This window comes from Rhodnius prolixus, unplaced genomic scaffold (assembly GCF_049639745.1).
Source record: "Rhodnius prolixus isolate KJV_2025 unplaced genomic scaffold, Rpr scaffold_1, whole genome shotgun sequence".
Taxonomy (NCBI): domain Eukaryota; kingdom Metazoa; phylum Arthropoda; class Insecta; order Hemiptera; family Reduviidae; genus Rhodnius; species Rhodnius prolixus.
In genome coordinates, this window is record NW_027411581.1 from 19,272,358 (window position 1) to 19,299,659 (window position 27,302).

General features: G+C 32.9%; 2 protein-coding genes and 1 long non-coding RNA gene across 5 annotated transcripts in view; 2 read left to right on the plus strand and 1 right to left on the minus strand.

The window, feature by feature from the left end:
• The window catches only part of Tet (Ten-Eleven Translocation (TET) family protein), a 220,386-nt gene extending 204,621 nt beyond the window's left edge, over nt 1–15,765 (plus strand). For both annotated transcript variants that reach the window (XM_074133399.1, XM_074133407.1), the window contains 18 exons: nt 622–690; nt 1,347–1,470; nt 2,615–2,725; nt 2,799–3,007; nt 3,160–3,347; nt 4,398–5,190; nt 5,888–6,557; nt 6,641–6,851; nt 6,928–7,102; nt 7,183–7,406; nt 7,482–7,668; nt 7,751–7,978; nt 8,067–8,221; nt 8,326–8,488; nt 8,572–8,707; nt 8,788–10,427; nt 10,915–11,049; nt 11,369–15,765. In XM_074133399.1, the coding sequence (XP_073989500.1) occupies nt 622–690; nt 1,347–1,470; nt 2,615–2,725; nt 2,799–3,007; nt 3,160–3,347; nt 4,398–5,190; nt 5,888–6,557; nt 6,641–6,851; nt 6,928–7,102; nt 7,183–7,406; nt 7,482–7,668; nt 7,751–7,978; nt 8,067–8,221; nt 8,326–8,488; nt 8,572–8,707; nt 8,788–10,427; nt 10,915–11,049; nt 11,369–11,776 (5,826 nt within the window). In that variant the 3' untranslated portion in view covers nt 11,777–15,765. The remainder of the gene's footprint in view (nt 1–621; nt 691–1,346; nt 1,471–2,614; nt 2,726–2,798; nt 3,008–3,159; nt 3,348–4,397; nt 5,191–5,887; nt 6,558–6,640; nt 6,852–6,927; nt 7,103–7,182; nt 7,407–7,481; nt 7,669–7,750; nt 7,979–8,066; nt 8,222–8,325; nt 8,489–8,571; nt 8,708–8,787; nt 10,428–10,914; nt 11,050–11,368) is intronic.
• A 911-nt stretch (nt 15,766–16,676) lies between these two features.
• Nucleotides 16,677–21,454, minus strand: LOC141456976 (uncharacterized). The gene is made up of 3 exons (XR_012460142.1): nt 21,344–21,454; nt 17,215–17,310; nt 16,677–16,831 (listed from the first exon to the last, which is right to left on the minus strand). It is a non-coding gene; the product is annotated as an uncharacterized lncRNA (long non-coding RNA).
• A 112-nt stretch (nt 21,455–21,566) lies between these two features.
• The window catches only part of ko (Stork-head domain-containing protein knockout), a 260,788-nt gene continuing 255,052 nt past the window's right edge, over nt 21,567–27,302 (plus strand). For both annotated transcript variants that reach the window (XM_074133530.1, XM_074133549.1), the window contains exon 1: nt 21,567–21,847. The gene's annotated coding sequence lies outside the window, so the exon portion shown is untranslated. The remainder of the gene's footprint in view (nt 21,848–27,302) is intronic.

Below are 27,302 nucleotides of genomic sequence, written 5' to 3' on the forward strand. Positions count from 1 at the left end.
CGTACCTTCACCAGGGAAGGTCCTTCGTAGACGTCCCAAGTGAAGCTTGGTGCGCTTCTACTCGCGAACACGCTGCCAGAGCCTGGTTCACAAAAGAGTTCTCTGCCTAGTATGTATCAGTCGACGTTAGCGCATCATAAATTGCTCATAACGGTTTTCGGCATTTTTAGATCCTTTTGGGAATTAAATGGAGGCCTAAATGATATTTTTTTTTTTTTTAAAGTCGTTCTTACGCTGTAAAATATTTACTTTCTTTCATTTTTTAAATTATATGAAGCAATTTTTTACGTTCCTGTTAATATTCAAAAAACGTAGCTAGTCAAGATGGGTTCAGGTAGCTTTATATTTCTTTAGATCTCTTTCTAAAGAGATTTCTGGAAGCAAAAAATATTTCATAGGCTCAAACTTTAAGGTAATTTCCTAAAATGATTCATCCAGTGGCATTGAGGCAATTTTTGTTCCGAACACTCCAAACTTCTTCAAGAAGTGAGAATTTATTGTAGATTTTTGTGCAGTCTATTTAACTAACATTTTACTTGGAAAATACGTAGATAAGATGGCATCAAACCTTATAACCTAAAATATTCATCCAATCCTATAAATTCTGTCATCTAATTATAGGCGGCGGTGAGAGGAGATACCAAGATGGAGACTGCAGCCCAGGTGTCCCAGCCGCCTATTCAGTCCATTGTAAGTATCAGATTTATTTTTATTTTCCAAAAAGAAAAAATGCAATTTTTATTCACTCTTAAAAGAAAAATTTAAATTATTAATTTTCATAGCATTCATATTAAAGGTTTTCAATTGAATTTCCTATAAATAGATAAATGCGATTCTGATTGTTATATATTTGAGAGTTAACAATCGAATTAAACAAGTGAATTAGGTTGATTCAACCACAAATCAATAAACGCCAAATGTATTGGCTAAGTAATTTGTAGGGTATTAAGAATATATAATTGATTGCAATGCATTATCCAACCAATACGTGAGCTGCATTACAGACTGATAAATTACTGAAATATTGGGTGCTAAATTAATCGGTTTTAAGGTTAAATTTTGAAAATTTTGTATTTGTATTATTTAAAGAGATTTACTTACTGTTAACTAACTTCTATTTTTTTGTATTTATCGTTAAACTTAGGGTGAACTTATACGACTCAAGAAATCATTAATTTTATGATTTAAGATTATCGGTGCAAACACATTTCGTAAAAAATATTTTTCTTCTGTGTACACACAATATCGGAAAGCTAACAGTTTAGCCCCGCCCAGAAATCTTTTCCTTTTTTGCAATTTTCAGAAAGATACTCCATTATTAAAGAGATAAAATATTGATGTTTCAGGCTGGATCAGCAGTACCATTGTACACGGGTACAGCTCAACCTACAATGGACAGTAGTTTTGCTCCTCCTCTGAGAGATCCTAGGTTTCCAAATTCTGTTTGGCCGCCATCTTCTGATCCAAATGGTACATTTATTTTCACTAATTAATAATTATTATTCTGAGGGTTGCTGAAGCGAGTTATCCTGCGCCTAATGAAACTGTTATCTCCTTATATCTCTTTACAAAATCAAAAAAATCGTAAAGGTCCTTTCCCAGGTGTGTAACCTTCCGTTCAGTTAGCCAATCCTCGAGCTCCGAATCTTCTAAACATTCCCTTGGTGTTGTAACCTTGCCCTTTAAAGCTACTATACCTAGTGGTAGCATAACGGGCTTAATATTGCTACAAATCTTGCACTCTGTCGTCTTGTACAAACTGCTGGCCATCTAAGCGTGCCCAGTTAGCGATAGCACCAAAATTCTTTATCACATTCTACTCAGGGAGAGAATCAACCTGATACTTCCCAATCTTACCGCTCTTATAAAGATTTTTGACGGAAAACACCCATCAAGACTCGTAAATATTTCTCTAAAACCTTCATCTTCCACTTCTTAATCTGTTGGTCACAAAATTCGCTGATTCAAGACAATAGACAGTATAGATGACCGCCATCATGACAGATCTCATTGCACTCTATTCCAGCAAGTCCAGGAATACAGAAGTATTGGGCGAAGTATCTCGTATCTTCTCTTACGCACTAATTTGCTTAAGCCTTGAGCACAGCATGTCTATTCGAACAGATGGTCATCTATTTACAGTCGCCCTGCCATACCTCCATTGAGTCCAAGACCTCACTTTGGAAAATAGAGACCATATTTCCTTTAGCTAGAGATTTCCCTTTCTTCAAACCTTTAGCTTTAGCTTCTGGCCAGTTCCCTCCTACCTGGAATCATCTTGAGTAGTAAGTTCCATTATTCTTCTCTAGAGAACGTAGTCACTAAACTTTATAGCGCCGAGTACTGGAAGCTATCCTCATTCTAAAGTATCCAGCCTTTCAATGCCTCCCCAATCACAAAGAGTGAAATCACTTCTAGCACCCATCTTGGCATCATTCTTATCGCCCCTCCCCCATTGCAGGCTTGCAGGACATGCAACCGTTTGACGATAATTCCTATCAGCACTTCAGGCCATCTCACCACTGCAACCTTGAGCACTGTTCATTTCTTTTTATATAACAAATGTACTTTATTTATCGTATATTTTTGTACTAACCATACCTTTTACCAAAAGGAACGTGGACTCCTCAAGGTCAGTTTATCCAGCAATTACCGACTCATCAAATCGATGAGCTAAGGTATCCAACTCAATACGCTGTGGCTAGCTATCCCCAACCAACTCCAGGTAAATTCTTTGGATTTTTAAAAAACAATATGAATCCCAATTTTATTGGAATATTATTTAATTTAATAAATAGTTGTAGGATATCAACAAAGCCCATTTATGCATACGAATGGGACCGGATACAACAGTACATCCCAACAACCGCAACCATCTCCCCACAGCCTTCACAACGGTACGTCTAGAAGCACTCCAACCTTGAATGGTAATATGGAATATGTGGAACAATCGCCAAGACCATCCGAATTTATTAATGGAAGTACCTATACTACACATTCTAATTCGGTAAGTTTTGTAATTACCAAGAGAATTTTAATTTGAATTACACTATTCAATTAGACAAGAATAAATAGTAAAATTATGAATCAACCAATTACTTTTATGTTTACGCACGAATGTTAACTAGAACTATTATTTTATGTACTTGTTATGTACAGGATGTGATGGCACCGCCGACTTCCACCACGCCCACAAGTAGATGTGGATCAGCTCAATTAGAAAATAATGAAGGAAAATATACAAACCCGCCAACACCAACTACCCCTAGCAACCAGGGAAACGCGATGCCTGGGTACCCACTTCAAATGCCTCCCCAATCAGCACAGAGTTTACACAACTCTAGTGGGTATGTTTGTATTTAAAAAATATTAAAGAATTCATTCTGAGATTTTTTTTATTAACATTTAATTTCATAAGATAACATATAGAGAATGAGTTAAGACTCAGAAATGAGAATAGAAAACTTGAAATTTAAAGGTAGATTTGAATTTTTACTTTTTTTGAGAGAGAAATACATTACCGTAATATTATTTTGGCTCAACCAATTTTTTTTTTTTTTAAATTAAAACATCACAAAAATGCCAATGTTTTAAGAAAAAAAGAGTTGTGAAAAAATGTCAGTTTTAATATCTAAAATATTACCAAAATAAATAAATAGGACATAAATAAGTTCAGTAAAACTGTTTCAATTTAAGGCTTATAAAATTATATCGGGCATCTATCAACCTTGTTGGCAATGCTAGAGCCCTCTTCATGAGATTCACGACGACTATCTCACAAACTTGTGTTGAGATTTTTGTCGATAACTCGACGAATTTCATTTTCATTTACTCTCTGACGTTTCCATGATCTTTTTTTTTAAGCCTTGCGTGCTTCATTATGGCGTCTAAACCGCAAGACGTCGCTGATGCATAATTTCTTCTACGTCTTGCTCTGTCTAACATTGCTCCATGGCGAAACAGACAATAAGGCACTCAATGATAATGATTGGTGCGTTAATTGATAAAAACATTGTCATCCTAAAAACAACAATGTCAGAGTTTCAAAAATCGAGCGCTGTTTAAATCACGCTTTAGCATTATTTTTTATTTTGAATTAATGTATAATTAAAGGCATTAATGATGTGGTTACCGATCACAAAATGAATAGAAGAAAATCTTCGCGAAATGAATGTACAAGTAGACAAAATAATGATATTAAGAAAATAAACAATAGCTTTTATAAGAAAACACTTTTTCTAATCTCATTTGTGGTTTCATCGATATTTTAAATGAATTAACATCTGAAGAGGCGATGCTAATATTTTAAATTTAATTTTTTACTATATTAGATATAAACAAAAGTTATATCATTGTTACCAGATTTTTTGAAAATACAAATATTGAACTATTTGCAGGTATCCAGGGGAAGAAAATACCACAAATCGTGGAACTTTAGGGGAGTCTAAACCAATACAACAAGATGTCTGGACAAATAGTAATAATACAAGTGAAGACAATCAACAAACAAACAATGAAATCCAGCAAAATTCACAAAATAAAGACTGGCCACCAACTGGTGTTAATGAAAGGCAACAAATAAATATGAATCCAGAACATATATGGCAACAAAATAAAAGTTATGTTAGCAAAAAATGTAATACTGAATGGTCATCAAATAGTAATAATAAAAAAGAAATGAAACAATCGGAAATTTGGTTAGAAAATAGTCAAATGAGAGATGAGCACAAAGATTTACAGAAACATTCAATGCAAACAAATGAAATGTGGTCAAAAAGTAGGAGTAATATGGCTAATAGTACAGGAACCAGCAATCAACAAACATGGAACCCAACACAGAATACCATTGAACAGAATGATCAACAAGATCAGCAGCATCAACAGCAACAACATCAACAGCAACAACACCAACAGCAACAGCAACATCAGCAACAACAACAGCAGCAGCAGCACCAACACCAACAAGAACTGTGGTCAAATGCCAGACAACAACATGATATATGGTCAACTGCACAGCCTCATCCTCACAATACGCACAATCAGAATCCACCTGAGCCATGGCCTAATGAACAACATCAAAATGCGCAACATTCACAAATGTGGAATGATAAAAAGAATAATCAAAATTTTCCAGAAAGAGCAGAATTAAACAGTAGACTGAAAACTATGATATTAAATAAACAACATCAGGTATATATTATAATTATTATTTTTGTGTATACATTATAAAATGTATTATAAATTTATTACATTGCCTACTGCAGTTGTACCCCACATTACAATTTGAATTGAAATTTGAACAAAGTGAGGGTTTCAAAAATTTTTGCTGCAAGGAACTCGAAGCTTTACCTTCCTTTCTTAAGAAAGAAAAATGGCGTTACTTGTACATTCTCAGTCACTAGAATTTTAAGGCAAATATTAAAATTATTAAAAAGTAATCCTTTTTCAAGCGAAAAAGTAAACAAAATAATTTAATTTTATCTTTTTAATCCGAGTAGACGTCGCGACCAAAAGTACCGCAAACTTTTAAGAAAATAAGCCCGTGTTTGCATCATGACGTCTGTTTAAAGTAGAGGCAGAACTGAAACAAAATTAGAGTAGTGCAGACATCTCGGTATAAGACTAGATACCACCTCCCCTTACATTTTCTCTCTTAAGAGCACCTTGGAGCAAATTAAAGGAAAATTATTCACTCAATAAAATAATTTATTACCCAGAGGTGATAGTGTAATCTGTAAAGAGGGAACACTGGCCATTGGTCGGCAATGAGAATAAATTTGCGGACACTAAACCATAGATTTTAACGCGCTTTAATTAAAAAATATTATTTAAATTAGTTTGTTGTTTAATGAGTCTAATCAAAAAGCGTTTCTCTTCTCTGTTTCAGGATATTAAGAAGAGCGAAGAGAATACTCAGTCAAGTGCGCAAAGCGGGAATTTTTTAGCGCAAGGCCACCATCCTCAGAAATTAGTTTCTGAGGGTGGTGGCGTCCGGGACTGGGGTCCCTCAAACAGTTATTACCATCATCAAGGTATTTCTGCGATGGAAAACTTTGTTAGATATGCCACTTCAGTTGGTTATCCACCGTTGAAACAAAACTGGAATCCGCTGGCTAATAATTATCCACATTTACAATACCAAAGACCTCCGGAATTCGTCAGCCATTATCATTATAACCATTTTATCGAAAATGAAAGAAAGCCAAATGGCTACCAAGTATATCCTGGTTGGTGTCCTCCACCTACCTACGAACCACCTCCTCCTCCGCCACCTCCACCTCCGCCAGTTTTTGGAAGTAATATTAAAAAAGAACCACTTTGGTTCCAAAGAAAAGAACCGTGGGGATTACAAACTGAATTCATAAGCACACCATCATCTGAAGAGAAAAGTTTTCCAAAAATTCCATTTGGAGTTGATCCTAGATTGAATGAACCTGTAGAAAAATTGGATGAAAACGATGGCTTAATAAAAAAAGTACCTGCAAGTTATGTTTATCATGGGGATGGTGGTCCAGCAAGAATTCTAGCTCCTCGAGGACCATGGTGTTGCCGTCAAGGTAATAAAATATTATTTATAAATAAGAAGTTGTAACAAAATTTTAGCTCACAATTAATAGAATCTGTATTTATTGAAATTTAGGCGGTACAGAAAAACCAACTCCTGAACATATGAAAGAAGGTTGCTGTCAAGGATATCAAACTTTAGATGAAATCTTAGATCCCGAGAAAGAAAATGATACTGAAAATAACAACACCACTGAGAGTAGTATAAAAAAGGAATGGCCCAATATTGACTTGAGCAAGAAACCACCGTTAATGTCTCCAAAAGAATATATCGAACATTTGGAAAGGTAACCATCATAATTCTCTTTATATCGATTAGATTTGAAAGTGAAAATATATAAATCCGAGAAATAATGTTTTTAGGCTAAAAAGTAATAAAACCGAATTCCCAAGTTGCCGCTGCTTTGGACCAGAACACTGCCCTCCTGAACCAGGTGCTTATTACACTCATCTTGGAGCTGCATCATCCTTGGAGGAACTTCGTTCAACGCTTGAAGAAAGGACCGGATTAAAAGGAAAAGCAATCAGAATGGAAAAAGTAAAATTATTCCCAATTATTAAAAATATTTTATAAGATTAAAACATTTATCTTAAATTCATATATTCTTGTAACTGCAGATACTATACACCGGAAAAGAAGGAAAAACAACAGCTGGATGTCCGCTAGCTAAGTGGGTGATCAGGAGATCAAATGTAGAGGAAAAGCTATTAGTTATAGTTAAAAATCGAAATGGCCACAAATGTTCATCAGCCTGGATTGTGGTGATAATGGTGGCCTGGGAAGGAGTCGCGGCCCCTGACGCGGATATTATCTATTCAATGCTCACCCATAAATTAAACAAGTAAATACATTGAAAAATAATAAGTTACATCAGAAGCAGAATAAAATGTCTAAGTTGACTGTTTTTCTCTTAAAGATATGGCTTACCAACTACCAGAAGGTGTGCTACAAATGAACCTCGTACGTGTGCCTGCCAAGGCCTTGATCCAGAATCTTGTGGTGCTTCATTTTCATTTGGATGTTCATGGTCCATGTATTATAATGGCTGTAAATATGCTCGAAGTAAAACTGTGAGAAAGTTTAGACTTTCTGTTAGATCTGAGGTAATAAAATACAATTAGTTATTTTCCAGATCTCTTACTTGCATCTCCTCATATTAATGTGTGCCTTTTTTGTTTTAACTAGGAGCATGAAGTTGAAGAACGAATGCAGAAATTAGCTACCGATTTGGCACCGTTGTACGAAAAAATGGCTCCAGAATCTTACAAAAATCAGACTGAATTCGAAAAAGATGCATCGGATTGCCGACTAGGCCTTAAACCAGGTCGGCCATTTTCTGGCGTTACGGCTTGTATTGATTTCTGCGCACATGCTCACAGGGATCAGCACAATATGCCGAACGGCTGCACTGTGGTTTGTAGATTGTATTAATTTTTAAATCAATCTTAATGAGTGCTTTTTTAATAGTCATTGTTAGTCACCAAATTGTGTGTATTCATAGGTAGTAAGTCTGACAAGGCACCGAACTCTAGCGAAGCCAGATGATGAACAATTGCATGTGTTACCCTTGTACGTCATGGATGACACTGATGAATATGGCAACAAGGAAGCCCAGCTGGAAAAAATCAAAAGCGGTGCAGTGGAACATTTAACAAAGTAATTATAAGTGCCATTCAAATTGCTTTTGTATAAAATTGCATTTATACTATTATAAATAATTTTTATAAATTTCGTCTATTAAAATTTGTAATTTTGAACAGATTCCCCTGCGAGGTTAGAGTGCGTGCTGTTCCCCTTACTCCGTGTCGTCGCCACGGTAAAAAAAGAAAAGAAGAGGATGATTCTAACAGCCAAGCAAATAATACTCCAAAAACAAAAGACAGTAGTGGGCAAACTTCTTCTGATTTACTTCAAAGTTCTCATGTAAGCAAATATTTAAAATCAATAAGAATATTTTTCTTGTGTTGAAATTGTTCGAATGTAATAAAGCCTAATGTAAATTGCAGGTATCTTCCACTGTTGTTGATAGTCCTGTACAGAGCTATGTAGGATGGGCATATGGAGGACAGAGTAGCAGTAGATGTTGTACTCCTGTAAACCAAGCAGCAATTAACAATCGCCTTCCTTCCCCTTCACAAAAAAGTAAGAAAAAAACCTATTGAATAATTTAAAAGTTCTGAGACTTTCAGTAACTATAATTCAAAGATTTTTTTTATTTTCAGATCAAGTCTGGCCTGGTGAAAACCAATATCTAGCACATTGCGATAAGGAAATTAAAATTGATCCTGATAGTACTACAAACAATAATTATTACCATGCACAACTGCATTGTCATTCTGACGAAAGGAACGCTAACTTTCAGTCTCCTCAAATACATATTTCACCGAATACTAACGCATCTACAATTACTGAGAATTCTTCACCAGCAAGTTCTGATCATAGCTCTGAAAGGCACTTCAGCAGTCCAATGGCTTCACCAAGTAGTAGCTCGGTTTTTAGAGTACCTCGTGGAAGACCTCCTTCAAACAATTCAAACCCTGGAGCTCAACAACCTTCGGCTGATTCAACATTCTTGAAGCCATTACCACCTCAAGAACATTCTTGTCCTTCAGCTAAAGACGAATGTGGATATAGAAGAAATGGCTATATTTCCCCAAGACATCCCCAGCATTCACCTGGCTATCCTTACGAAATGCATTCAAATTCGGAACCATTACATGCTAACCACGAAGAAGATAATTCAAATTCTAGATTTCCTCAACAAGCTCAAAAAGGAGTAAATACTAGCAATAATTCAACGGAAAATGTGTCTAAAACTGTTACAGCTTCTCCTGTAAACCATGAACAACCCATGCATCCATATTACAATCCGGCAATGCATCACTATAGTAATGATCCTAATCCAGTTTCTGGACCTTCTAATAATATGTTTTTCTATGAAAGCTACCATCACATGAGTCCTTCCAATGTCGCATCAGGCTATGGGGGACAGCAAACACATCCAGTTCAAGTAGGAAGTGAACATGGCAATGATTTGAATAAAAAAGGTTGTGGCATTCAACAATACCCACCTCCGATGAATTATTTACAGAATAGCGGAAATGTACCACCGAGCCCAGTTAGCTCTTGTCCTAACAGCGGAGGATATCAACATATTCCAGCAAATGGTCATCCTAGAAATTATCCTTGCAATAGTGCTAATAATCATGAAAAAGATCCTTCTTTTCACAATCACTGCTTACCAGCTCCAGCAAATAGTTTCGAACATCATAGTCCTCATTATAACCATTTTGGCAACTTTTATAACCATGGACCTCCACTGTATCCTCCAGTACCAACCAACTATGAACATCAGTACAAATGTGGGAAATCTAATTCACAGGAAAGCAGCACAGAAAGTTCCTCACCAAGTCTAACTCCTTCTCAAATAAAAAAAGAGGCTAATGACAATGATTGTGGCTATAACAAATCGTATTCAAACCGGTCATCCTCACAAAACGGAAACAACAGTACTTATAATACAAATCTTTTAAATAACAATAATAGTAGCAATAATTTAAATACATCTACAAATCATTCAATTAGTGAACAGTTCATCAAGAAAGAAAATAATGATGATGCAAATACTTCACACAATTCCTATAAAATAGGAGATTATCCTAATTCAATGTATACAGATTATTCCCATTGCCCAAATGATGCTAGTAACCAGCCAAACACTCATCCCCCGAATTCATTTTGGAATCATTATTCAGGACCTCCGCAATTACATCAAGTTATCCCTAAGCAAGAAGTGTCTCAGTGCCCTAATCAAGGGTCTCAGCGAAATTTCTATTCTCCTGCCGACACTCACGACTATCCAGTAAGTAAAAATGTTGAAATTTTAAAGAAATATTCTTAAAAGTAATTCGAATGAAACTTTTATTAAGCATCTCTTCTGAATTTTCCAAAAATAAATTCATATGAATTTCTTCGAAGCAATTGAAATGAATAATTGGAAAGTTTCTGGTTATAGTTGATTTATGGGAGTAAAACTAAAAATAAACCATGTAGGAGAGTATTCGCTACATCTATTTGGCCATAATCCGAAACAGCTCAAATAATTTTGAAGTTGAAAATGTGGTTAAAAAACAATATCAGCGAAATTTTTAATATGTTAGTAAGAAAGAGAGATTTTCCTTAATATTCTAAATGAAAAATTCTCTTAGTCAAACGATAACTCAAAAACATAAAGTCGCTTACAAGAGGAGTCCATTCAACAATTAATTAAATTTGCATATTAGTTAATGAAGAAACTGTTATTTGTATGTTCTTTACTAAAAATATTTTTATATTCTTTTTTTTTTCAGATGGTAGGAGGCTACCAGTTCCCTGGTTGGAACAATTACGGACCGACACCGTACCTACCTTCGGTTAATACACCACCAAAGCCAGAACCTCTTGGACAAGTTACAGATTTTATACAAAATGAGGAATGTTTTAAGGTAATTAATTTCTTTCTCTAGTATTTTGTAAAATTTGTAACGTTTTATTAGTGAAAACTAAGTTAATGTTATTTATTTGCACTGACGCTCTCAGTTATCACGTTTTTGTTCTGTATGCCTTGCTCAGCTTAAAAATATCCCTAATTTAAGCCACGAGTAAAAAGTGAAAGTAAAAGAATTTTCTTACCATTTTCGTGGAGTTTCTCCTAGTAGTCTAAAGCCTACACAAGTGAAGTCAGACACTTCATATGGAACTAATTATTAGCGAATTAATTATTCCATTAAAGCAGACCTGTAATTTATGTCTGTTTATTTCTAGGATTCACAAATGGGCGGTGTAGCTATAGCACTTGGACACGGTTCAGTGTTATTTGAATGTGCAAAACACGAATTACATGCAACAACAGCGCTACATTATCCAAATAGACAACATCCAGCCAGAATAAGTCTAGTATTTTATCAACATAGAAATTTAAATCGACCAAATCATGGTTGTTTACAATGGGAAGAAAAAATGAGATTACGCAAATTGGCCAACGGTTTGGGTACGTCAGCTTCATTATCATTTCCAGCTACCATTACAACAGTGCAAGCAAATGCCAATTCTCATGCACCATCATCTCCTTTGCTGAAATCACCGACTTTTACAACAACTACTTGGACGACATTGTTTCCAATGAGACCTTGTGTCCTGACAGGTCCATTTTTAACTAATGATTACTCATAAAAGATTTATGTATGAAAAAGCTGGTCCTAATTGCCTAATAAATAACGATAATATGAAATAAGTTTGCTAAAATATTAAAGTATTGTAAAGTGTAATTAAGTAGTTATTAAACTCAACATTATTATTATTATTATTATTATTATTTAATTGGTTTAAGTGAAAGTAGTTAATTTTGGAACTATTCAGCAATTTTTAACGAAGAAAATTTATGATATAACTACATTCTATAGATCTTGAAAACCGAGAATTGTGCTCATCAGAAAGTCGCATTATGAACACCCCGATATACGACTGCTAACCATTAAAGGTCGTCAGCTTCAGTATTTCTAAATTGCAACAATATTAACTATTCTGTTTTTAATTTACAAAAAGTAAGCGAGCAAAAAGGCTAATTTATTTTACCGGTATCAATGGAGTTTTTTTTTAAATTTCATTTTTAATAAATAATTGGTTAACTGTTCAAAGGACAGACTTCCCAAGTTGTGTGTGATCTCTTTCTTTAAAATTACCAAAATCGTTAAATAAAAAAAAAAATGCCTTGGTATTAGTTAAAAAAATGACGTATTTTTTTTCTTCTTTCTTGTGTATAACACTATGCAAGAGTAGTTCATAAATATTTTCCTTTCTTTTAAACTTATGAAATGTTTGTAATATAGTTTATTTATTTAATCGTGTGTTCCAAGTACAAATGGTAATTATTTATTACTGTATGAATGTGATTGATCGAGCGAATGTGATGTAGTAAATTTTTTTTATATATATATATAATTAGATTTTTTAGGCCAATGAAATGCCAAATTTCGTTTTGTCCTAATTTTTTATTATTCTTTTTTGGATATGTGAAATTAGACACATTCCAATTTATTATAATATACATATATTTATATATCAGGCTATGAACAATCTTTGTTAATTTTATACGTCATAACATGATGAATGTAAATTCTCTTGTACATACTGGTATTTTTATATTAAAAAAAAAAGAAAAAAGGAAAAGTAATAAGAAAATTAACGACCCCTTTGTAGACTGCTAACGAAGCTTCTTTTATTTATTTATTTCTTGTTTTTTGGGAGATGATCTAAAGAGCCATGTTCACCAAAATTGACTAGTCACGATGATATCTCTGATTAGTTTTCTGTTTCGTCTCTAACTCCCCTTCTTCTCTCAAAAAATGAAAGAAATTAAAATTCCTCACAAGATAAAGAAGTCTTCATTATTGTACATATTGCTACTAAGTTTATTATCCCATCAAATTTATTTTTCTTTCTTTTTTCCTTAAAAAAAAAGAAGAAGCATGATTCACGTTAATTTTTAGTTTTTGATTAGTTATCCTTAATTTATTAATTAAAAGTTTAGTAACGCGATAGTATTCTCCATTATGATTTTTTAAAAACCTCTCCAGTACTGACTAGGATAAGTTTTCAATTGTCAAACATTTGATTTATTTCCCTCTTTTATAGTGAACTAGTTTGAACTAATTTATTACTGTTTTGGGAATATTTTTACGATTTTTTTTTTCTTAAATTTGCTCATACTTCTAAAATTGGAAATAAATTTTTTAAAAGTTATATATTTTGTTTTTATTTTATCGGCGGCTAGATACGCTCAGATATACCTTCGCAGAAAGCGAAGTTAGCAATGGTTTTCGTTTTGTGTAAACGAGCTGGTTGGTCAAAACGTTATTTAAAATTTCATTAACAAAGGCCTGAGAAAACCATGTTGCCACATAGAATAATACATTCATTAAAGGACCTTATCCGTAAGATACTGATTCACATGCATACCCAATCAATGTGTCTCGTCACCAAATGCCCTCTACTTTTTCTCAGACTGCCCGGAAAGCTTATTTTCTAAAAACTCTTCATAATTTAACACAAGTAATTAATGTAACACTCGAGCTTCTGAGTGTTCGCTCAGGGAATAAAGTTAGTATTTGCTAATTAGCCCACTTTAAAAAAAATACAAAGTTACAATTGTGGACAAAGATATCAAATTGCAAAAACTAGTAAAACCTAAAATATTTGAACAAAAGAGAATTATTTTTTTAACTATTGGACTAGTTTATTTGATCATCACAACTCGTGAGGAGTGGAATGTTATTAATTTCCTAGAACATCTACTCTTGCCAAAAGACGAGAAGGACCTCGGAGAAATGTGGCTATAACGTTAACCTCACCAACCTGTAAAAAGGCGTATTGACTTTTATCCTTACAACACATTTCTGTTCATAAATTGTTAATTAATTCAATCAAACTCCAATTACCTTTTTAAAAAAACAATCAAATATTTACCTTAAGGTAAGAGGCAGAATTAACAAAATAAATAGATAAGGAAATTGATGTGAACATTAGAGGTCCAATCAACACTGCCAAGCAATGTATACATACATTTTAAATAATTGAAATAAAATGAAAAATCGCAAAAAAAAAGAATATGATATAAATATTTTTACTATATATTAAATAAATTAGGGACAATAAATTTGTAAACAATTTTAATTGAAAAATATTGAAAATAAAAATTGTAGAAAATTTGTAAGGGAGTTCTAATGTTCATATCATGACAATTATATTATTTAAAGTAAATAATTTTAAAAAATACAAAAATATATTAAATACAAATAGTAATAAGGATTCCATTGTACAATACTACCTAAAATATACCCGTATTAGTGGAAAAATATAAAGTAAGTCTATAGAATATTTTCATGCCAATAGAGAAGAGATAATATGTTACCTAGATAGTAATTGAAAAAATACAACACATAAAAATATATTTAACGATATCTTTTATACAAAAATAAAACAAAAAAGAAAGAAAAAAAAATTGAAATATCAAAATATTTTAAAGTAAAGCTTGCCTTGTGGAAAGATTAGATATTAAAGGATATTTTTGAAATTGTATAAAGAAAACCAAAATTAAGTGAAGAAAGAAGAAGCAATATTTATATATACATATATAAATATATATTCTGTATTTGTGAATTGTAAACGTGAGGTGTATGTCATGTGATTTACTTGTGAAGTTTGTAATTTTTAATAAATAAATAAAAATTAAAAAAAATAAAAGTGTTATATAAAAAAAATTAATTAAGGGAAAAAAGCTTTTACTTTAAGGGTGAGCTTCTAATACAAGTACAAAAAAATCAAAGCAGTTTATATAAAGCTAATAATAAAAATCTTGATTAAATAATTAAAAGTATTGAAATATTAAAACAAACAAGGTGAAAATAAAAATACCTGATTTAAATTTGTTTGGATTTTTTTATTTTATTTAGTTTTACTCTGAAAAGACAAAACTAAAAATAGGTACTCCTAGCGTGTAAAATATATTTTTGAATATAACTAAAAATTTAGGAGAGAAAAATTTTAAGTATAGAAATTTAATTAAGGGCAATTACTATTAATATTTGAAAAGGAAGAATAAAAAGTTATCTCAAAGCCAAATACTAATAAAAAGTGTACAATTTTTAATTAAAAGAAAAGAAAAAAAGGATTGTAAAAAGAGAGTTTTTTTATGTTTGGTGAATTTCAAAGCAAAAATCAGGGAATTCCTCTGTTTGGCTCATTCAAGAATTTGAATATATTGTGATTTTTTTTATACATAGACAAAAATAAGCCACAATTAGTTATTATTATTATTAAAAATACTGATATGTACAATATTTGGTTCAGGTCACGGAACACGTAGTTTATTAATAATTTAACTTCACGTCTTCCGACATTTTAGTTCCATTTTTGTAGGTAATTTTGTAAATTTTGCTGTTTCTTTCTTTTTTATTTAATTTCCATTTACCTGGTTGTTTAATTTGTCATATTATTTACGTAGGTTTACTTAGTATAGTTTGTAGTGCAAGCAAAGAAAGGAAGTACGATGTGACATAAGGAATGGATAGAAAGAAAACTTAGTCCCATATTGTCAATTGTTTTAAATGTGAATATACTACCATTTGAATTTGTGAACAAGTAAAATGTTTTTATTTGGTCCTCCGTTATTTTGAAAAAGTTTTTAACCACAAGAAGGCATTCAATATGAAAGAAACCCTCTGAGAGATCATTACTTTATTTCTGGGCAATATTCGGCTTCCTGTCAACTACTGACTCCTCTTGCACGGCCTACGTCAGCTGAGCTAAAACCTTGGTTTAATGAGGGACGAGTTAAATAATCACAAAGCAAAAGGCAGCATATTTCAGAAACGGATCAAAGAAATTATATTTAAAAAAAAAAGGAATATAAAAAGAAAAAACAAAAAATACTCGTGGCGGCGTAGGCAAGTAAGTATTCCTTTTTGGGTTTGCCTTTTGACGTCTGAAAGGAGTGACGAAAAAACATGGAAATAAGGAACAATATTTAATTTATAATCCACATATGCTTCATTCTTTATTTTAAACAACAACAAAACTTTAGATCTTCATGATAAGTCACCACACATTTTCAACCGATATCAATCAAGGATTTAAATTTGTGTTCTTAAATAAGATATTACTACCTTCAACATTTATAATTGTAAAGTCAATTTTTTTTAATTTCAAACAAGAAAGCTACTTTAATCAATTTGTTGCTGATTTCATGTTAAAGAAAAAAGGTGACTGAAGCAGTATATTTTTTCCATCTTTTTAATTATTCCTGCAATACCTTAAAAAAAAACACTACCGAAAATTTTACGCAGAAGAGAAATAAGTTCCGATACTAGACCAAGGTAAGTTGTCAATCTTGTCTGGAAATGAAAATTTTAATTCCTTAATGTTGATGCCTTATTGTACGTCAATGGTCCACTTGGTTTGAGAATAGTTTCCTCAATTCGTTTGTTTAAATTTGAGGGAATGTGTATTTTGTAGAAATGGTTTTTAACTGGAATCGACTTAATATTCATCATTTGGACGGTTTTTCAAAAAAGGAATGCCCTACAGAATGTATATTATATTATATGTGGTCTTACTTGTCTTGGAGATGATCTATGGAAGGAATCGATCAGCTTAATGGTTAGCGAACTGGATTCCGATGCAGAAATCCCAGTTCTCAGATTTTCTTTTCCTAGGTAATGGACAGATTGTCTGGAAAAAAAAAAAAATTCTGTATGTGGCGCTAGCAGCTCTGGTAAAAGCTCCAGGCGCCGCCAATATCCTCAGATATTGATGCGCCTTTAATTGAATAAAAAATAGGGGATTTACTGGACAGCTTTAGATGAAAACATCAAGAGCATCACGATGCATTAGAGGAAAGGCGATCAAAGGTGCGAGATAATTGTCACTCAAAAGAAAGAGTAGTTTCATTTTACAACAAGAATTAACTATAAAAAAAGAGAAGCTTTTTCCAATTGGCATTTTCTTTTGCTGCATTTGGTAAGAATCCTAAAACAGATACGAAAAAGAATTCCGCAGCAATTTTTGAGCAGTCTTAAAAAATGTCGCAACTATTTTGTCGATTTGTCACTTACGGTTGATTTGATTTGATTCGGCTTTGCAGACTAGAGAAGAAACATCAATCACTGCATGGCTTTGCACCATCTAAAGGTAGGTTGTGGTCATGTTTTCTGAAAAACAAAAAGGGTTCGTTTTAGTAATTATCTAGTGAAGAGTAAAACAATAAGCGGAAAACAAATATTATGCATTTCTTTGGAACCAAATGGATTTTAAAAAGCTGTATTTTTTATATAAAAATGTACCGTCTTTTAAGGGTAAGGCGACGAAATTTTACATCAAAGAAATAAATTTATAGTAGCGGCTCAAAACTTGGATCTCTTCAAAGTTTGGCTATAGCATTCTTTACAAGCCAGTTAATAATTATTTTACTTTAAATATTTTTCCAGTTTTTAATAAATCATCGATTATTTTCGAATGAAGTTAACTTTCAATAAATAATGCGACAATCCTTCCACCAGATCTGTGGTCATGTTCATTTACTAATCACCAACAGCATAAGAAAATTCTGATTCTTTTATTACCAAGAATATTAGATAAAAAACGAAATGTGTTCTCTTAAACACATCCCTTGCAGCGTCTTGAGTGACAGATTTAGCAATTTAATTTTGATGTGGCGAACTTAGATTTTTGTCTCCACCGAGGACTTCATTGGAAGGTATTCATTCCTTCAAGAGATGGTATAGTGAGAAGTCTTATTCACTCACACTTGGTAGAGGAATGAAATTCTCGGGAAAAGAAATCAATGGTGTTGCGAGATATCATATTTACTGTGCTACTGTGGGTAATTTCGCTGAATTTCCATCCAAATAGAACTGCATTCCGGAGTATTTCATGACGTGTAGATGTTTCGAATCATTCAATCAGTTCAGCCTGGAGTGAAAATAATATTAATAACAATAAAGTTCTTTCTATACTCATTTATATGAACAAATTAATTCAAAGAACTTCATTGTTTTGCAAGAGAAAAACTAAACAGAAAATTAGGCTTAAATTTTTATGATACTTAATTGAAAAACCTCATGTTAATAATTATAATAATATTAATTTTTCTCAAATTGACAAAAGAACGTCCGAGGGGTTCCTAGTTAATCTTGAAGTTATTTAAAACATTTAGGAGTAGAAAGATTTTCAGAATAAGGTGTAACTGTTGACAATATGGCAGATATTAAGTGCAATTATTTTTTTATTTATTTATCAGTTAAGATGAGAAAGTGCTAGTGTATATAAACAATGACATTAAATTATGACTACTTTTTAGTTGTCAGAAAAAATTGTTAATAGTAAAGTATGAGCTTCCGCTCTCGATCACGACACCTAATTGGTAGTTGGACATTTTTCAAAACTCCTTCCGAAAATAATTAGTAATGTTGGTCTATTGACCATAAAAACAGAATCAAACGAAGGGATGCAAAATTTGAATGAAACAAATCTGCAAGCGAAAATAGTAAAATAACGTTTCCCTTTATGGACAAAGAATCAACTATTTTGTTGTTAGCCTAGTGGTAAAAGGTGGCTTCGTAAGTGGGAGATTCCCAGTTCGAATCCCGTGTATGACTACTTTTTATTTGTTAGAAAAAATTGTTAATAGTAAAGTATGAGCTTCCGCTCTCTCAATCACGACACCTAATTGATTGTTGGATTAACATCCATGCCTGAAAAAAATTAAAGATGACTTTACTTCACTTTACTCAACACTATGTCGCGCAATCAGGGGCTCTTGGTGTGTGCTTTAAGTATTTATTTAGTTTGGTCCTTCTATGCCAGGAGTTCAATGAACTAAGAAATGAACTGTTTAGACGTGGGACTGTGGGTTTGCAACACCCAGCGCATTGTAGCCACTTCCAGGGGGAAATTATCATGTTATGAGTTATCACATTTCTGGAAATAATAAAAAATAGTTTTAAAATATCTTTGTACTGAGGAATACAAAAACTGCATAAGCGATAGCTTAGAACTTCTTTTAAAAAATCCATATTTAGAATTTCTAATTGAAATAATAACTACTCCAACGAGAGCGCGAACCATTTGAAACCTAAAGTATGCAAAACATTGAACTAGGAAAAATTGAATAATGCAAAACCTAAAGTATAATGCAATGTTAAAAGTTTGAAAACTAAGTTTATTTGGAAAAGCAATGGCTAGTAAATAATTTAAAACTGTTCGATTTTGGAAAATTTTAAAAAATTTAAGCACTATTCAGAAAACAGTATTTCTAACCTCCCCGAGTTTGGTTTACTATAAGATTAAAGCGCCATTTTGCATTTTGAGTTTCTTCAAGCTCCAAATTTTAGCTTCCACCTTATTATTTACTTCCAAACAAAATTGTATAGACCGTAAAACTATAACTCAGGGAATTAGCTTAGTTTGAATCGCGATGAACGGGCAAGCCGAAGGTCCCTGGTTCATATCCAGGAGATATTCTCGTCTAACGAGCCTTTTACAGCTCAGTTTCCATATATGGAAAGTGCTGTAACGAAAAAACACTGCAAGGGGACCGGCAGCGGCAGTGCATTATAATGACTCCTGGCTCCATTGACCCAAGATGTCAACCCAAGAAGAAGAAGACAAAAACGTAGAGATGTTGGAAGTCTGAAGTACACCGCCATGCTGAAACTCTCCTGCACTCTTGATCGTGGAAACCACAAAATTCTCGGGTATTAATTAGTTCTCCGTCTTAGAATAAACTCGGTGGTGTTATTTTGAGAAAATCGCAGAAACTAAAAAACAATAACATAAATTCTATTTTATATGTTATATCTATTTTACACTCTCAAAATATTTGATGCGATTAAATAGGTGGTAACTGGAGTAAGTTGTTGGAAACTTCCAGGAAAGCATACGTTACCCTCGAATGAGTTATTTATTTATTTAGTTACAATCAACGCATTGCGTTATAAGCAACAAGGGTAACAATAAGCAACATATCACACATATCAGAGTGGAGAAGTTACCCAGTTACACTCCAATAACATTCTACATTCTACTGACTCTCTTCATCAGAGAGGAGATCGCGAGGCCACTGTCTTTTAAGACGTCTAGAAGCGTTGTCTGGAAATGTTCTTGAAGAGAGATGTTGTACAAGTGGATTGTGATGTGATTAAATGTTAAGATGGAATTTTCGGTATCGTGTTTTAGCAACTTATGTGACGAAAGGAATGTTCAAGTCTGTGTGAATGGTTTAATTGGTGACGTAGAAAGGAACGTCCAACTGTAGAGTGAAGAATTTTAGACTGCAAGGACTGGATCCATTGATGGTTTGAGCGTTTGGTTGAACCCCACAGTTCGATGACCACTTTTAGTTTAAACTTTCTCTTACTCCAAACTAAGGAGTATTGCGATCCTGTTTTTCAATTTTTTCATAACTGAATGAACTCTTGAACTTTTTTGCTATAATAGCTACTCACTACTGACCTCAGTTTTGCTTATAATTTTTCGGAAAACTGTTATTAAGAGAGTTACCGGTTGGAGTTTTTATGAGGGTTTTGCCTATAAGTGCATATTCCGCGGATTATAGCCTGAATATTTATTTGGAGGAGGCGCATGGACGTCTGTGGCCATTAGCGCTACAACCCAGTTTTTCTTTTCTTACTTCCTCGTACATACCTTGCAGAGCAAGGCAGGGTAGAGCCTAGATTATCGAATACAGATCGTACTCCCCTCTTACATTATCTACAGCCTAAATAATCTTTGTATAAAACAAGTTTTTTTTGAGCTGAGTTTAGCGCCCTCTGGAAAATGACGAACTGGAGGCTATTCTGTTGATCGTAGGCCTTCTGATTGGCAACTGCAGACTGAGTAATGCGTGTTAAAGGCTAGTATCCGTTGGTTCCCCACAAAGAAGTAAAGTAAAAAGTAATGCCTTTTACTGCTCGCGAACTTTACAACCAAGATTAATATTAAGGGTTAAACCTGCGAGCATTCGGTCAATATAAAAAAACAGCAACTCAAGTCTTAACGCCAACGTTTTGACAAAGTTATTATCTTCCTTATGCCCTAAGGAAGAGTATCAGGATGGTTTTCGCGAACGAACTTGATAAGAAGAAGTTAGTGTATCTTGAATTAATTAAGCAAGATCGTGCCTCCACTGTGAGTCTTATTAAAGTAAGAAATAATTAAAAAAACACTGCTATGTCGTAATATTACCTGTTACATGACATAAACAATCGTGTGAACATTTTGTCACAATTTAAATCACGTTAAAAAGTTAAACAATAAAAATAAATAAATAAAGTTAAACACAATAGACTTCTTAATACAGATTAGTTTTTACTGTTGTCAAAAGGGAGCGCTAACGTAGTTTCATTCAATGCCCCCTCCAATAAAGCAGGCAGCGGCAAACACAAAACACTTTCAGATGATCACTTAAAGCTTCAGTTCTATTTCAGTTCTCTAAATAACCAGTCCAACTAATTTTGTGTTTCTTTTTTTTTGTTTTTATTTATTAATTTTTATTTCTGTTTGGTAATTTTCTTTCATTTGGTGCAACTTTAGGGACAAATTTATTTTTAATTTAAGCACTCTCTGCCGCTAAAAATGGATTCATTTGGTTAAAGTACTTTACATATTAATCTTTTCGTACTTATATTTTTATTTTGTGAATTCTGTGTCATTGATTGACGAGATTAAAGGATTTTTCGAATTATTAAGGTAATTTATTATGATATTTTAATATTTATTTATTATTTTACATCTATGAAATCTAATGAAGCTGCAGTATGAAAATATTTTTTTGCCAATTGTTTATAGAATTTTGAAATACATAAAAATTGCCCAAATCTAATTTCTGACTGTATATCTCCTTGCACTACTTCGGCAGTGTGCATACATCTGGCAGTCTGCTATCATGACATTTTTCTAATGGTAAAATGTGGGCTTATCATTTTATGATTACTTCATTATTAGAAATAAAATGGTTTTTTTTTTTTTTTTAATTTAGTTATATGTTGGTATTTTTATGTTTATATGAGTATTTGAAATAAATGTAAACGTGAACACTTGTATTAAAGAGTGTGGTAAGCTGGGAGACTGCAATGCCCAGGATGGAAGGTCCATACGACTCTCAGCACTGGTAATTACCTGACCGTCTGGTTTGTTCTCGCATCAGCCTTATATGCCCCACACTACCTGGGCTTTGCCTTCTTATTTCAAATGGTACTACCTGTGGATTGAATCTTGCTCATGAAACCTTTCTACATCTTCTCTGATCAGAGGAGTTATTGGAAAAATTTAGATGGCTTTTTTTTTTAATTTTCCATTGTTCAGCCAGAGATACACGTATACATAATCTGTTGAAAAGCGATAGTTGGATAAAAATCTTGGAGATTTTTGCTTATTTGCCACGAATTCCTATTACTTTTAAAATCGCAAAAAAAACCAGTTTGATAATTAAATAAAATTTACTTCATTGCATAATTCTGAATGGATAACTTGGATTTTCTGCGAATACATTAGGGAGAACAATATAAATAACCGGCTCAATGATGCACTTAGACAAAAGTTATGAAGAGAACAAGAGTCAAATACAGGAATTTCGCTTCGGGTCCGTTATGCTGACACCATTCAAGTGATTGTAGTTTTAGTGACATATTGACGTTGAATCGAATGAAGGATGTAAGTCTTGCATTGATTGTAACTTGTCTTGCATTACTCTTCAAATGACTTTCAATGGAGAAATTAAATATTTTCTTCTTACCTTGTAGTTGTAATAATTAGAAACTAACTTTTTACTGGAATACATAATTTGATAATTTTGTGGTATCGTTATATTGAAGGAAAAATTTACGATTTAAAAATCGCAAGTCAGGTTTTAATCAGTTTCTGTCCTTAATAAATGCATAAATACATATATTTTGAACTAAATACTAACAAAGAATCGGTTTTGCGTACTAACACATCCGGTCTCTCTCATTAGGAAATGAAGATCTGTTTTCTGATATTTGGAAAGTCTTTTTTAAGTAGACCATACACTCTCAGAACGAAGACTTTCAATTATAATTGGATGTAAAAAGCACAATTTACCATCAATATTAAAAATTAAGTTTAAAAATATATATTTTACTCTTCTATTGAAGAATCAAACATTTCAATACTTGTCATTTATCTTACCTTGTTCTGAGAGCATGGCGTTATGCAAGATATTCACCGGAAGAAGTAGTGCAGCGTTTACTCTTCAAAATCAAAATTTGGTGTGAACATTATGCAGTTTTCAAATTAAATTTTCTTGTAACCTTACAATATGTACTAAAAATTAGTTGACTTCATTATCGTACTTTGAAATGTCTACGTTTTGAAAAATTCACTTAAATTAAAACAATATTTTTTGGAAGATAGCGTTTCTGGTTAACCAATTTTCTTCAAAATTTGAATGTAGAGTAACCTTTATCGCTTTTAGAACGTGATAAGTACATACATTAGCTAAAATAGAACTTTAGAGGACAACCCAACACATCCTTCACTACCAGAGGGGTCTATAATTTAGGAATTTATATTTTTTTCAATTCAGGAAACTTGCATTTCTAGTTGACTATCTTAAAGATTTTTAGCTGATCCGACTGTGACAACCTGAACCTCGATCTCAACATTTCTCAAGGACAAAATACTTTTTAATTTGGTTCACCAAAATTTGTTATTAATTTATCTATTTAAAGAAATGCTAGTACGCGTTTGGGTGCCCAGAACAAAATAGTCAAGTCAAAAATACGTATTTACGCTGTTAGTCGTGAATAGGTAGCACTAAGTTTACTTTAGTCAATATTCTGTAGAAGTGTGGTTTGCATCATCGATGTGGAACTAATTTAGCTGACATGTTTTAGGGGTCCTGAATCTTCCCCTTTTAAAAGATTACATATATACTCGTATATCCAGGCAGCATTATGTGCGTTATTGATAGGATAGTATTCAATATTTTTAATGATATTATACAGAAATACTTTAAATGTGCATATAAATGAAGAAAAGAGATAGATATTGTTATTGTTAATTATAATAAGTCTCTACTGTTTTTTTTTGTTTTTTTTTTTTAAAAAAAGTAAATTCGGAAAGACGTTGAGGTCGTGCTCTTCAAGAAGAGATTTCAGTCGTTTACGCTTCCTTATTTTAAGGAGCGTAAACTACGTAAGAATACTAAACTGTCTATATCCGGAAAGAGACCTCTTGATGATGGAAATCTAAGGGCTCCGCCAAGAAATACAGTGAACTAAATATTGAGCTAATTTCCACCTTCCCTTCAACTGATAGATTTCACTACTGGTCTTAGAGAATTGGTAAAGTAGTATCAAATTTATTAAAGGAAATAAACGGAAATACAAGATATTTTGCAAAAGTTAAAGTCGTAAAAAAAGATGAAAAAGAAGGTTTGGTAGTTCTACACATGTGAAGAACACGAAATGGGCTAGCGCACCAGGGGTCACGAGCTTAACTTCCCTAGATAGGGTGAAAACAGAACTGAATACATTACATCAAACCCTACTATTTGCAAATTAACTTTAACCAAACAAAGATAGCTCTATAATTAGCTAAGACTTCATCGCTAAATAAGGCTATCTAATGACACGATTCTAATACAAACAAAGTAACTAACAAACAAACATCTGACTTGTTATGCATATTGCATTATATCTTCTCAAAATTAACTAAAGGGTACCATCAACAAAGCAAGACTCGCCAGATTCTCATTTAGAAAGTTAAGAAGTGAAGTTGTATTGTACTTGTCCCCTTTTTAATAAGTTTGTTTTCCTGGGTGTCACATTATAAACAAAAGAATTCTTCGTGTACATTTTATTCTTCAATACTTGCAGAGCATTTATTCGCAATGAAACAAAGTAATGTATCAAGGAGAATGAAGAATATTCAATACCCTCATTGCGAACCAGGTATAAACTATAACGATAACTCTAAAAAGTCACTTTTTTTTCTTAGTGTTGCGATAATGAAAGAATTTGGAAAAGGTGATCCCTGCTTGCGAAAGATTGCGCTTCTTTTGGCCGTTTGACTACTTCTATCATTGATCGGTTCATAGTGGCATTGTTGAAGAAAAGCAGCGCGTTTTATACGCGACGGTGTGACAAGATAAAAGTTTCTGCTAATCTGGGGTTTCTGCGAATCTGGGGCGATGAACTAACTGGTGACCGGTAGACAGGTCTTCTTGCAAGTATTAGGCGTTGAAATGAGGCTGGTTATCCAGGAATGGATGATTTTCATGGGCCTTGTTGTCGGTGGTCCCTTATTCTCTTATTCTATTCCACACTTTTGTGGTTCTTGGTTAGAAGATCCTGGTTATTGTAAATATATGTTACTGTCGTCTTGGTTGTCGATGTCTCCTATAGTTGTTATTTTAAAGAAGAGTTTGTGACATTAAGTTACCGTATTATCAGACAGTTTCTTAATCAGATACATTATTATATAAGTTACAGACTTCAGGTGTGGCAAGCAAGACCCGCCATCAGGTTGCGAACTTCTCACTTGACTTTAATCGCAATTTAATTGTAGACTGTTATTCATAATTTTGTTGACTGAGTCATTGATCCAAAAAAGAGACATACAAACCTTTAATGCTACAATTGTCTACAAGCATAAGCCCTGAAAGTGACTTAGTCCCTAAGTTAAAAGCTTGGCAAAAAATAATACAATTATTATGACTGAGATTGTCAATATTCTTTCTTCCTTATCGCAATTTAGGTAATGATGTAATTGCTTTTGACACTAATCTTTTTTGTAAAAAGCCCTTCTTTTCACAAAAATTTATTCTATAAAATATCACTTGTACTGGACAATTTGGTTTTTTCAAAAATTTGGAGTTTTAAAACATTAAGAATTCCCATTCGCACTACCTAGGTAATGAGTCCATATATTACGTTAAACAAATTCGCTTTAAAAAGCATTTTCCCGCTACACTTTGTCTAATAAAAGCTAAAAGCAAATATGTATGCAACAAGCTTACAAAGTTACAACGTAATCGTTAAGAGTAGTTTTCCTCTAAAAACCTATAAATTCCTTCAAATTGCTTCTACTAATTGGCTTAATCCGTCTTAAGAGCTAATTACCGGTTCTCGGCGATGGGGATTCCAAATATTAAACTATCCGTTTCTGTGCTGTGCAGACCTCGCGCATAACTAACGTACACACCAACATTTTAAAAAACCATATTTATTGATGCAGAGGACATTTCCGAAAACTAAAAATCTGCATATTTTTTTGAAAATATCTAAACTCATCTGTTTCAAAACGTTTTGAGCCTTCACTGATAAGTCAAGGAAATCTTAAGACTACCCAAAATAATAATGAAGACATCTCAGAAAGTTGAAAGAATTGTTTGAATTTGTTTCGTGCAATAAAAACACTAATTTTGCTTTAAAGCTGGATCTGATAATGGATTTTGGGTCATACTAGTGATGTTTCCCGTGTTAAAAATTTACTTTGATCACTTGTTTGAAATATTCTTCGTCGAATTAGTGAATCTGATGAATTATTAAGGAAGTTTCTTTAATATTCTTCCAAATGTAAAATTTTCTAAATTTTTTGGAGCCACATTTGATTGTATAAGTTTTTCTTATTATTAACATTTTTTTTTTTTCACAAATTTAAATCAGTTTTGCAGGTGAAAATTGAAAATATAATAATTTATAAGAGTGTAAACTAGTAGTGGTTTGTGTTTGATAACCGTTAACAGTTTTGGCGGCCGAGTTTACAGTGGAACGTTTTGCACTAATATGCCCAAGTAACCGTAGTAAATTCTGCTGTCCAATGCCGTGAGTTCTACATTTTCATCGCTTTATTAGAACGAGACGCTGAAGAACGTACCAGACTCCGTTTGATGTCTTCATTGTTTCATTTATCTTCTTTTTTCTTTTTTTCTTCGCTTATAAGTAGATGTTTATTTCTTGAACAAACTCGTACCTGTTTTGCCACAATGATTTCTTTGCATTACACTTTGACGTTTTATTCTTTTTGAAAAACAAGCATTATCTAAACGCAGTCTTTAAATAATTTTTAACCACAATTACTTTGAGCAATGCTGGGTAAAAAAGGCGATTCGTTAGAGTTCTTAGAACTCTTTTTTTTCTTTTGGCATTGGCTTCCGCCATACAGCCAGCATCGTCTGGGT